The 13,127-nt window shown below is 35.7% G+C and overlaps 1 protein-coding gene across 1 annotated transcript in view; it reads left to right on the forward strand.

Annotated features, from left to right (window-relative positions):
- Window positions 1–12,550, forward strand: part of DNAJC5B (DnaJ heat shock protein family (Hsp40) member C5 beta) — a 53,407-nt gene extending 40,857 nt beyond the window's left edge. The window contains exon 4 of the mRNA XM_045398339.2: window positions 11,206–12,550. Within this exon, the coding sequence (XP_045254274.1) occupies window positions 11,206–11,300 (95 nt within the window). The 3' untranslated portion in view covers window positions 11,301–12,550. The remainder of the gene's footprint in view (window positions 1–11,205) is intronic.
- Window positions 12,551–13,127: the final 577 nt, after the last annotated feature.

The raw sequence follows: 13,127 nt of genomic DNA on the forward strand, positions 1-13,127 counted from the left end.
AAGTTCCTCATCTCTGTCTGAGATGACCTCAGCCTGGACTTCATTGTCCATATCACTATCAGCATTTTGGTCAAAGCCATTCAACAAGTATCTAGAAAGTTCCAAACTTTCCCACATCTTCCTGTCTTCTGAGCCCTCCAAACTGTTCCAACCTCTGCCTGTTACCCAATCCCAAAGTCGCTTCCATATTTTCAGGTTGTCTTTATAGCAGTACCCCACTCTGCCTGTACCAACTTTCTGTATTAGTCTGTTATAAAAATACCACTCTGCTATAAAAATACCACCTGAGACCGGGTAATTTATAAACAAAAGAGGTTTAATGGACCTCGCAGTTCTGCATGGCTGGGGAGGCCTCAGGAAATTTACAATCATGGAGGAAGGTGAAGGAGAAGCAAACACCTTCTTCACAAGGTGACAGGAGAGAGAGGAGTGAGTGAAAGGGAAGTGTCACACTTTTAACCCAATCAGATCTTGTGAGAACTCACTATCATGAGAACAGCTTGGGGGAAACCGTCTCCATGATCCAGTCACCTCCCTTGACACATAAGGATTCCTACTCAAAATGAGATTTGTGTGGTAACACAGAGCCAAACCATATCAGTGACCAAACACTACAAATTTCACTTTTAAGTACATGTTATAGGACATTATAACTATTTCTTAATTTATGAAAATCCAAATTTGAAATATCAACTCCTTTCTTAATTGTTGACTTATAAAAACTATTAGAAATATTTCTCACCTGCCTTAAGAGAGTTTTAACAATTCTAATTATGTATCCAAGACTTTGTCTTGTGTATTTGTTATTGTGTGCATATTCAAACATGCCTACTCCTTGACTCTAGCTGAAGTCTAAGATACCTTTTGATGATATAAAATTGTACCAAACTCTGTTCAATAGTGGTGTTACAGTGTGGGATTTGGTAGCAAAGGGGATAGATTTGTTTGGGTTTTTATGGCCCTTTAAACTATATCAGAAAGTATAATCCAGCTTCTACCTTTAAGAAATAAATGGGGGAAAGTTCAAACAGTGGCATCTTCAGTATTCACTGGCAACTACAGAACTTATAAGTGGATTCCTATGTCTTTCTTAAAATAGAAATATACTCCCAATATACTCCCAAAATGGGACCCCAGGAACACAGAGGCATTCTGTTGTTCTTATGAATCAATCAAGATCAAATGGAAGATAGATAGTGTCTTGGGGGAACCCTTCCCCAGTTTTGTTGTCTTTGAAAATTTGAAACCTTAAAGGTAAAAGGTAATAGGTACCAACTTATTTCCCTTACTTTCATATGCTCACAAATTAGGAGTTCTACTTTGTGAAATTTTGGGTGGTATGTTTTAAAAAAGCTCACTTAGACCCTATACTCCTTTAGCAGCTGAAAGCCACAATGAAATAGAATTCCACTATGAGGGCCTTACAGACCATCTTGAGAGAGAGCCTTATTTCGTGGGACAATGTATCTGTATGTAGTATATGTGCTTGCATGCGTGTGTGTGTGTGTGTGTGTGTGTGTGTGACAGAGAGAGAGAGAGAGAGAAGGTATGGAGCAAGAGCCCAAATTGGAACCAGTTACCTCTGAACACCCTGACAAAGCAAACCCACAATATAACAGCTAAATTCAGTTTGATTTTTCCAAGCTGAAGGCAGTAGAATGACCTCCAACCAAAATTTCCAGCTAAACCCTAAAAAAACAAAACAAAACAAAAACCCTAAACAAAACAAAACAAAAAACTGTGGAGTCATGATTGCCCCAATTTTTTTTAAAGGAGGGAGAATAAAAGAAAAAGAGTTTTATACTATTGACCTTGGATCTAAAAATGTGAGATTCAGTTCATAGAAAAATCTGTTGACTGCTTAACTGTTCTTGCCACTCACCTGGATAAAACCCAAATACATTCACAACCACAAAACCACTGAGATGAAGAGGCCATATGGCTTGTAATTAGACTCTCACTCTTGGCCAAGATATTGAGACATTTATTACATTTGCTATTTAGTATTCATCACATCTTACTGCCCAGGGAAAAGGCACCAAGGAAGAGATTAAATTCATCCTTCCCCTTTTTGCCACTCCCCACATATCATGCTTCTTCCTACCCCTTTCCCTCAATCAAAAGGAATCAATTTCTAGAAATAATGCATGGAAAACAATGCTTGCAAGTCAAGAGTGCTGTGCTTCTTCTTTATACGGAAACAGCAAGAAAGTACCATCAAGGTCTTAGGCCAGAGCAGTAGGACAGGTTTGTCAGCTCTGAATGCTCCCCCAAAAAGCAGCTCAAAGTGAACCCAAGATTTCTTTGATTTTTGGCCATTAAGGTTCAGTGAGCAAACTTACTGGTCAGGTTTATTGAGATAGTCTTCGGACAGCAAACATTTACTGATCACTTAGTATTTGCCTGATGCTATACCAGGGGCTAGAGAAAGTAAAGACATAGTTCCTGGTACTTTGGACCTTACAAACTAGCAAGGGAGATGGGGAGACAAATATTAAATAAATAATCACACAAAGAACTAATTAATTTACAGGTACATAAGCCTGCCAAGAAGAAGTACAGGGGCTGTGAAAGTGAGCACTTGGGGCCTCACCCGCATGCAGGTTGAGGACACTTTCCCAGGAAGTGACATTTAAAGCAGAAGACTTTAAGAAGGAGGAGGAGTTGAGGGGTAGGGGACTCTGGGGATGGTGCACTGTAGAAGGGACCAATCTTAGTACAAGCAAAGAACTATCACAGCCTCTCCCCATATTCTTAGGGATAAGATGGTGAATAGTGCTTTGCATGCCAGGCAAGGCAGGTAGAGTCATATTGGGCTGTTCTATTGAATAGATTTATCAGGTAATCGAATGAAGCAGAAGTTGTGCAATGACTATTTTTTGCAAAGAAACCCAAACTGAGATATGCTTACACAAAGGTTCAAACCATCAAAATGAAACGTGATAAGTGGAAGTAGCTGGAATCCCCAACAGTTTGCTAGAGAAGTGCAAGAGTGGTAGGATTACCTAGGGAAGGGGGAAAAGGACTTGAGAGACTCCATGGAGAAAAATGCAAAAATATAGAGGGGAGATGAAATATTATTCCGCCATAAAAAGCAATGAGGTAGTGATACATGTGGATGCTACAATGTGGGTGAACCTGGGAAGATCTTGCTAGACGGAAGAAGTCAAACACAAAAGGACAAACATTGTACGATTCAATTTATATTAAAGATTCAGAATAGGTAAATCCAAAGAGGCAGAAAGTAGATTGGTGGTTGCCAGGGCCTGTGGCGCGGGACAAATAGGGAGCAACTGTTTAATGGGGACTGGGCTTCCTTTTGGGGAGATAAAAATGTTTTTCAATTAGACAAAGTGTGAGTCATACATTAGCTGTATTTGTACTCAATGCCACTGAAGTGTTCATTTTAAAGTGGTTGGTTTTAAGTTATGTGAATCTCATTTCAATCTTAAAAATATATAGTAGGGGAGAGGGTGGACCAAGATTTGACTAGAGAAAGAAACTGAACACCCTTCCTTCAGAAAAGGAGAGTCCTTTGTTCTCTGCAAATTCATGCAGCACAGCGAGTGGAGGATATCACAGGCCTAAGGAAGGCATTAAAATTCCCGAAAAGGGACAGCAAAAAGGTGACTCAGCCTTTTACGCCAGCTAACCTTTTACACCAGCTAACTTGAGGGCAGTCCACCCCAGGGACTAAGACAGAGGGCTGTGGAGTCAGATAATCCTGGCTCAGGCCTCAGCTCCCTAAGTTACTGGTTGAGGTTCTGGGGATAATTTACCTAACTCCTTTATCTGTTATTGTTTTTCTCAAATATTAAATAGATACAAATAAATATGACCTGGGTTTCTACCTCAGAAAAAGAATGTTACCATCACCTTTAGAGCTCCTTGTTTGCTCTTCAGAAGTAATGATCTTAAATCATGTGTGACCAGTTCTTACTATTCTTTTTAGTATTACAACTTTATTTATAATCCTAATGGCATACTGCTTGGTTTTCCCTATTTTTGAACTTCAAGTGAATAGATTTACATGCAATAATTATCTTTCTTCAACTTTCTTTATTTTTACTGTGTAATATTTCTTTTTTAAAAAAATAGTTTCAACTTTTATTTTAGATTCGGGGGTACATGTGCAGGGTTGTTACATGGTATATTGTGTGACGCTGAAGTGTGGGGTACAGATCCCATCACCCAGGTAGTGAGCATAGTACCCAATAGTTAGTTTTTTAACCCATGCCCCCTTCTCCCCTCCCCACTCTAGCAGCCCACAGTGTCTGTTATTCCCATTTTATGTCTATGTATGCTCCATTCAGCGTTGTCCTTCTGAGGTTCATTCACATTATGGCTGTCATTCATGTATTTTCACTGTTGTATAATATTTTGGGTGGCCATCCCATAATTTACTTATCCATTCTACTGCTAATGGACATTTGAGTACCGTCCACTTTTTGACATTACAAACGGTGCTGTTATGAATGTTCTTGCATGTATTTTCTGGTGCATGAATGCTAGAGTTTTTCTCGGTATATGTATACAGAGGATGTAATTTTTTAGTCAAAGGATACACACTTATATAACTCATTAGGTAACACTGAGCAGTCCTGCAAAATCATTGCACTAATTTACATTCCCACTAACAGTTAACGAGAGTTCCTGTTGCCCCACACCCTTGCCTACATTTGACATCCCCAGATGGTAAATGTGTGACAATCTTATAGGTGGGAAACGGTGTGCCATTGTGGTTCTAGTTTTTATCTCCTTGATTAAAATTGACATCTTTTCATATGTTCATTGTTCATTGGGGTTTCCCCTTCTATGAAATGCCCATTCAGATCTTTTGCAGGTTTTAGGATTGTATCATCTGCCTTTTCCTTACTGATTTTTAAAATATTCTGGATATTGATTCTTCATTGATTATGTTTATTTAGAACATATTCTCCCAGTTTGTGACTTGGTGTTTTACTCTTTATGGCATCTTTTGATGAATCAAAGTTATTGATTTTAATGTTGAAAAGTGAAAAGTCTTTGCCTTTATGTTTAGTGATTTTTGTGTTTTGATTAAGAATTCCTGTACTAACTCAAACATATAAAGATATTCTCTGACATAGATTTTCAAAGTTTTATAGTTTTGCCTTTTCACATATACGAGTTTAATCACCTGGAATTGATTTTTTACATGTGGTATGATGTGGGACTCCAATTTCATTTTTTTTCCAGATAGAAAACAAATTGTTTCTGCACACTGATTTCTAATTTTGGTTTTGATAAACATTAAGTTTCAATAGATATATGGAGCAGTTTCTGGGCTTTCTGTTCTAGTCCATTGGTGATTTTGTTTATTTTATGCAATACCAAGCCCACTTATAATAATCCCTAATATCTGTTTAAGCAAGTCCTTCTCCCTTGTACTTCAGGAGAGTCACATATCCTTAGTATTTTGCTTTCTTATATAAATCTCAAAATCAGGTTTTTGTCAAGTTCTTTAACAAGAATTCCCTAAGCAAAACTTTTTAGGATCTTGGTTAGAATTACAGTGAATCTACAGATCCACAGGTACAATTGACACCTTTAAGAATTTGAGTCTTTTAATAAGTGACATGGTATATTTCACCATTTATTGGCTTTCACTAAGGATGTATTTTCCATATCTTTAGTTATATTTATTTTTGAATACTTTACCATTTTTCTTACTATCAATCAATTATATATGTATTTTTCTACTTGCTTTTTGGCATATAGAAATGTACTTTTAAAAAACATTGATTTTTGAATCCAAGAAACTAGCTAAACTCTCTTGCTAATTTTAATTATTTACCCGTAGATTCTTTAGGGTTTCTACATAACTGTTTGTCTCATCTGTGAGTACTGACTGTTTTGATTCTTCCTTTCCATCTCTTATCATTTTTTCTTTATTTTTTAAACCATACCAAGTATGTGAACCCAGTTTTTTCTCTTGCCTTTCTGTGTTTTGCCAAGACTACTAGTAAAATGTTGAAGAGAAGGTACTTTCAGGGTTGCATCATAATTAGTAAGTTTGCTATAGGTTTTTGATCGGGTTAAGAAAATTGTCTTCTATTCATATTTTGTTAGAACTTCATATTTGATTGTGGATTAAAATTTTATCAAATATTTTTTCTTCATCAACTGAGATGGTCCTGATTTTTCTCCTTTGATCTGTTAATGTGATGAATTATATGAACTGGTTTTCCAATATTAAAGCAACCTTCTACTCCTTAGATAATTAAACTCAGTGTAGTCTTCATGTATTAACTATTTTATTATTTGATGAAATGAGCTGTCAATATTTTGTTTGAGATGTTTGTGACAATGTTAATGAGTGAGAGTGATCTATAATTTCCCTTCCTCAAACTTTCCCTACTGTATTTTGCATCGAGATTATGCCTCATGAAATAAATTGCAAAGTATTCCTTTGTTTTTTACTTCTCTTGGAGAGTTTGTGTAATACTAGGATTCTTTCTACAGGATTTTGAAGACCTTTCTGGGCTAGCGTGTAACTGTGCAAATTTTAAACTATTGATTTAATTTATTTAATGTTTATAGACCAGTTAGATTTCCCTTCTTTTTTATTTACAAAAAGAAAAAAATGGTTTCTTCAAGATTTCCTCTTATCCTTTACACATCTATAGTTATCTGCATGATTATTCTATTTTTTATTCTTTACATTGGTCATTTCTGCTTTCTCTCTGTTTTTTTTTTTAAAACCATTCTCACCAGATGTCTTACAATCTTATCAGTCTTCTCAAATAAACAACTTTTGGTTTTGTTGATTGGTTCTACTTAATTTCTTTCTTCCTTATTTCTCAGTTTATTTTGTTCATTTTCTAACTTCCTTTTATGCTTCTTAATTTTTGGCCCTTCCTCTGTTCTTACATTAAAAATTTAAGACTATAAATTTTAAATTTTCCTATAAGTTATACTTCAGTTTCACACACACACACATACACACACACACACACTCACACACACATACACACACACACACAGACGTTCTTATATTGTTCTCATCATCTGAGTTCTAAATATTTTCTGATTTCTATTATGATTTTTTTTCTTTAATCTGTAAGCTAGGCCTATGTATATCTTAATTTTCAATCTTGGGATTTCGAGGTTACTTGTTGTTTGTATCTAACTTGACCGCTCTGTGATCAGAAAATGTCAACACTATGATACCAGTGCTTTGAAATGTCTTAGGATTTGCTGTACAGCCTGGAACTTAGCCAATTTTTATAAATGTTCCACATTGCTTCAAAACAACACATTCTGCATTTGTTAGGTTCATTGTTCCATATATGTCTATTGCATAAAGCTAATTTATTGTATATATTAGTTTGCTAAGGCAGCCATAACAAACTACTACAGACTGGGGCTTTAAACAACAGAAATTTATTCTCTCAAAGTTCTGGAGGTCAGAAGTCAGAGATCAAGGTAGCAGGGTTGGTTTCTTCTGAGACCCCTCTTCTTGTTTGGTAGCTGTTCATCTCCCTGTGATTTCACATGGTGTTTCCTCGGTGTCCAAATCTCTTCTTATAAGGACACCAGTCCTATTGGATTAGGGCCCACTCTAGTGACCTCCTTCTAATTTAATTACCTCTTTAAAGACCCTATCTCCAAATATGATCACATTGTAAGGTACTAGGAATTAGGACTTCAACATACGAATTTTGGGGGAGACACAATTCAGTCCACGACATAGTCCTTTTCAAATTCTATGTAAGATTTCCTTCCTTGATTTCATGAGTTAGGTGCTGAAAGCAGTCAAATTTTCCACTGTGATGATGAAGTCTTCTGTTCCTCTATAAAGTTCTCTTGATTTTTGATTTATGATTTTGATTTTGAGGTTATGTTATTAGTGTATATAAGTTTAGAATATTTACAGCTACTTGGTGAACTAAACATTTTATTATTATGGAGTTACTTCTAGCTCCAGAAATGCTTTCGCCTTATATTTTATTTTGTCTGTTAAAATATACTTACATTAGCTTTCTTCCCATCAGTGTTTGTGTGGTAAATATGCTTTCATCATTTTACTCTCTACTTTTATCCTTATTTTTTAATGCAGCTTGGGTTTTTAAAATTCGGTCTGACACTATTTTTCTTTTAAATAGAGTATTATATCCATTGGTATTTATTACCATCAATATAATGTACTTTGATCTTTTTCTATTACCCTACTTTTTGTGAGAGACAATATAGAAATAGTCTTAAAGGGAACAGACCTCTGAGAAACACTGCCTTGGTTTGAATATCAGCTCTATTACTTCCTACCCATGTAAAGTTGGCCTAGTTACACAGTCTGTGCCCCCGTTTTCTCATTTGTAAAATGGTTATAATAACAACCCTACCTCATAGCATCATTATAACTTTGAGTGAGTTAATATACATAAAGTGCTAAGAACACTGCTGGATACAAAATAAGATATATACATATACCTAATTTTTGGTAATTTTTTATCATTTTATTTATCACTTTAAGTTGACATGTTTTTCTATTTCTTTTTTTTTTTTTCTTTTAAATTGTCAGAGTGTCTTTTCTTATTTAATTTCCTTCTGTCCTCTGATTTGGAAATTATATTCTCTTTTCTGTTCTTTTGGAATTACCCTGAAAATTTATCAAACATACTTAATTTGTCAAAATTTAAAGCCAATTCTTATCTTTACCCTCCTCTTGAACAATACGAGAATTTTGTAACACTTTAACCCTGATCAACTTCTTTCTGACTTATACATTACTTTCATATTTTAGATTTTTCTCAATTTTAAGCCTCATACATTTTTATTACTGTTTTATATTCAATAATTATTTGGTTTTACTGACATATTTACTGTTTTTTAAAATTTTTTTACACCTCAATTATTTCACCTGATAACTGTTTCTGCCTGAATTATATCTTTTAAATTGAGTCTGCAGTTAGAAAAATTTGTTTTTTACTGTCTGAAAATATCTTTATCATGCTCTTTTAAAAAAGAAATGTAACTTATTAAGAGAGTTTGTCAATAAATATAGATTGATATCTTATTTCAGTATATTGGAGACATAGTTTCATAGTTTTTTTAGCTCCACAGTTTTATCTTCCATATTTGCTATTGACAAGTAAGATTGCTTTTAAAATCCTTGTCTTTTTTTTTTCAGACGGAGTTTCGCTCTTGTTGCCCAGGCTAGAGTGCAGTGGCACAATCTTGACTCACTGCAACCACTGCCTCCCAGGTTCAAGTGATTCTCCTGCATCAGCCTCCTGAGTAGCTGGGATTACAGGCGCCTGCTGTCATGCCTGGCTAATTTTTTTTTATTTTTTATTTTTTGTAGAGATAGGGTTTCACTACATTAGCCAGGCTGGTTTCAAAGTCCTGACCTTAGGTAATCTGCCTGCGTTGGCCTCCCCAAGTGCTGGGAATGCAGGCGTGAGGCACCGCACCCGGCCCAAAATCCTTGTCTTTTGTTCTTCAATGTGACTAAGATGTTTTAAAGATGGGTTTCTCTCTCTCTCTTTTTTTTTTTTAGACAGAGTATCACTCTGTCACCAGGCTGGAGTGCAGCGGCACAATCTCAGCTCACTGCAACCTCTGCCTCCCAAGTTCAAGTGATTCTCCTTGCCTCAGCCTCCTGAGTAGCTGGGACTACAGGTGTGCGCCACCACACCCAGCTAATTTTTGGATTTTTAGTACAGACGGAGTTTCACCATGTTAGCCAGGAAGGTCATCTCCTGACCTCATGATCTGACTGCTTCAGCCTCCAAAAGTGCTGGGATTACAACAGTGAACCACTGTGCTCTTTAATTTATCCTGGCTGGTTCTATGGATTGGTGTATTTCATCAATTCTAGAATAGTCTCAGCCATCAAATCTTCAAATATTGTGTCTCCTTTTTTTTATTTCTTTCTGAAAGTTATGTTAGATATGTTAGACCTTACAATTCTTTCCATCATGTCCTTTAACCTCTTTTATATTTTCTCTTTGTCTCTGTTAAATTTTAGATAATCTCTTCCAATCTGTTTTCTACTTCACTAATTCTTTCTTTAGCTGTTAAGCCAATTCATGAAGGTTTTTTCCATGTTTTAATCTCCAGAAATTCTCTTTTAAATTTTAAGATCTATTATTTTATTTAATTTAATTACTTTTAAAATGTAATTATTTTGTATTCTGTATCTGATAAATGCAGTTCTTGAAGTCTTTCTGGGTCTGATTTGGCCTTCTGCTGTTTATACTGGATCTTAGTATGCATTGTTTCTATATGTAATCACTCTCTCTCTGTCTCTCTCTCTGTCTCTCTCTCTCTGTCTCTCCCTCTCTCATTCTCTCTCTCCCTCTTTGTCTCACACACACACACATCTATATCTCTACCTCTAATTGTTTTTACTATGAGCTCATGTTTCTTGCAATTTTCTGATGATATTTTGAGGCCTAGGTTGGAGGTGAGGCCATTCACTTTTGCTAAGTGCCTGAGAGCACATCTTGCACTGGACCTCTTTAAACTAAATTATCATCTTGAGGTTTCTTAGAACACAGAGGTTTTGAAAACTTGGTCGGCCAACTTGTGTATTCATTGGCTTGCCATTAAACATTTTTAGGGCAGCTCTCTCAACTTAGCACCCAAATTAAAGGCTAACAAATCTCTCTGTAGATTTAGGAGTAGATTTAGTGATTTTAGAGACAGCATAACCATTTTGGGCACTAGCTTTATCTGAGGAGATTTCTATTAGACTCTCCCTCTAAGCAAACTCCCAGTTTTGACTGCTGTCCCAAGAAGGGCCAGTCATCCAATTGTACACTACTTAATGCCAGGCTGCATCTTTCATATAAACTATACCTTCCCTGTAGATATACATTGTAGTCTATATGAAAGGTGCCCTTTGATAATGTTCAGTTTCCAATCTTCACCACTATATGTGATGGTTCTATCTGTATCCCCACAAGATGGTGAAAACTAAAGTTCAAGTTCACCAGGTTCAGCAAGTGACAGCTGGGTTTGGTGCTTTGGTTTTATAATTCCATAACTGACAAAACTTGAATAAAGAGTAAAGACAGTGCCTCCTCCTTTTTGAAGTCCTTAAAATGGTAGATATATTGATATCTTATGAATTGAGTTGGTTTGCCAGTCATGATTTCAACAAAAATACCTATCACTTGCTTCATTAAAAGAACTGTAACATGATGAAAGTGTTTATTGCTTTGCTTTGTTTATTTTTAGATGTGGACTTTCCAGTTTTTCTCCAGCCTACAAATGCAAATGAGAAAACACAGCTAATCAAAGAAGGATCTCGAAGTTATTGCACAGACTCTTGATATTGAGCCCTCTGAGAGTCCACAGTCCCTCCTCTCAGTTCAGTCTTGTTTCCAGATGGTCGTAGGGGAGCGTGTGGGGCATAAAGTGCTGTGAACTTTTCCATCTTGGTATTTTATTTTTGGGTTAGGAAAACATGATTGCTATATAATTTTCTCAGTTTGCAGACTTTCTCTCTGAGTAGAATTTCTTATGAAACACATTCAATTTGAGTGAATAAAGGCCTGAAGAGTTATTTTATGCTCCTTGCCTGATGTAGGACAGTGGAATTGTACAGCCTTTATGAACCTGCCCTTTATGTGAGGCAGATCTGATTCCTAACTGACCAAAGTAATATTCCAGAACAGAAGCCACTTTTCTTCCATGTAGCACAATATTCATATCTACCACAAACATCATCATCAAAATATATGAGAACCTATAAAGAGTTTTTGGGTGTGGAGCCTCTTCCATGTCAATATTCAATAAAGTTATAGAAATGTTTCAAGAGCCAGAAAAGGATGATTAGATTTCTTAAAAATCATATTTTTAAGGTATATTTTTGGAACATTAAAAATTGGCATTTACTGAAAACTGGCAAGTAAAACCAGGAAGAAACAGGTTTTGTGTGTACTTTTAGATCGGCTTAAAAACAAAGCAAAACAAAACTTCAACCTGGTTACATGGTGTAAGTGAACCAGAAAATCATTCTGAGACTGAACCAGCCCCATCAGCATGTTGATCATTTTCTAGTAAAATAATTTTTGTATAACTGGCTCAGATTAGCCAAACTAAGGAAAAACAAAACAAAACAAAACAAACAAACAAAAACACATGAAGGGATAGAACTCTAAACTCTAGAGCCTAAATTTACACCAAAACGCATATCACCTCATTTTTGTTAAAATTATTTGCCTTGACAGAAATTGCTCAGCTCCGTACATGTTACACAATTTAAGCCCAGAGGTCATCTCTGCATCTGCTTGTTTGATTCTTATATTTATTATGTGGTAGAAACCATGTGATATTTCTAAAATACTACAGCAGAAAAAGTGTTTGTTTTTCTAGGTCTTTCTTACTTCTTTATATAATATTGCATTTTCAAGATCTTGTTATGTTTTTATATAATATTGTATAAAATGCCTTCATCTTTTTTCTTGTTTCTTATCCCCCTCCCCACAAAATTATAGTCAATTGCTGCTAAATATATATTGTAAGTGAGAATTAGTGTTATAGCTCTGACAGTTCTGACGTCATTAAAATTCTGCTCTAACTCTTTAGTTACTGAATTTTTTTTTCTATGTAATCAAGCAGACAGAGCCTTGGTTTGAAAGTTAAGAAACCTGGTTCTAATCTAAGCTTTCATTAACTAGCCTTGTGACCAAGTGAGATGAAAATAACATGGCTAATCTCTCTATGGCTCTGTTTCCATATCTGCCCTGACCACCTTCCAAGTTGCTGGATGACCAGATAAAATGGCTAAAGTGAAAGAAATCTGAAAAGTCAAATGTTCAACAAATGTAAGATGGTTTTAAATGAATTTGTATATGTTGACACACACAGACAAATGTACTGTGACTCGCTGCATATAAACTGTCTCACCCAACAAGACCCATAGAGACACCCAGTATTAACAGCTCCAGTAACCAGCAAGTGCTTGGAAAGCTGTACTCAACAAACAAATGCTATTTTCTGTTTGGAGGAAACAATAGGATAAATAGCCCAATCTGCAGATAATTTGAGCCATTCCATTTCCTTCCTGTGGTCTTTTTAAGCAAAATGGTCAGGTCTATTTTGAAAAGCAACTTACAAATTACAAAGCTCACCTTCTCTTTCTTGCTCAAACCTCA

This window comes from Macaca fascicularis, chromosome 8, assembly GCF_037993035.2.
Source record: "Macaca fascicularis isolate 582-1 chromosome 8, T2T-MFA8v1.1".
Taxonomy (NCBI): domain Eukaryota; kingdom Metazoa; phylum Chordata; class Mammalia; order Primates; family Cercopithecidae; genus Macaca; species Macaca fascicularis.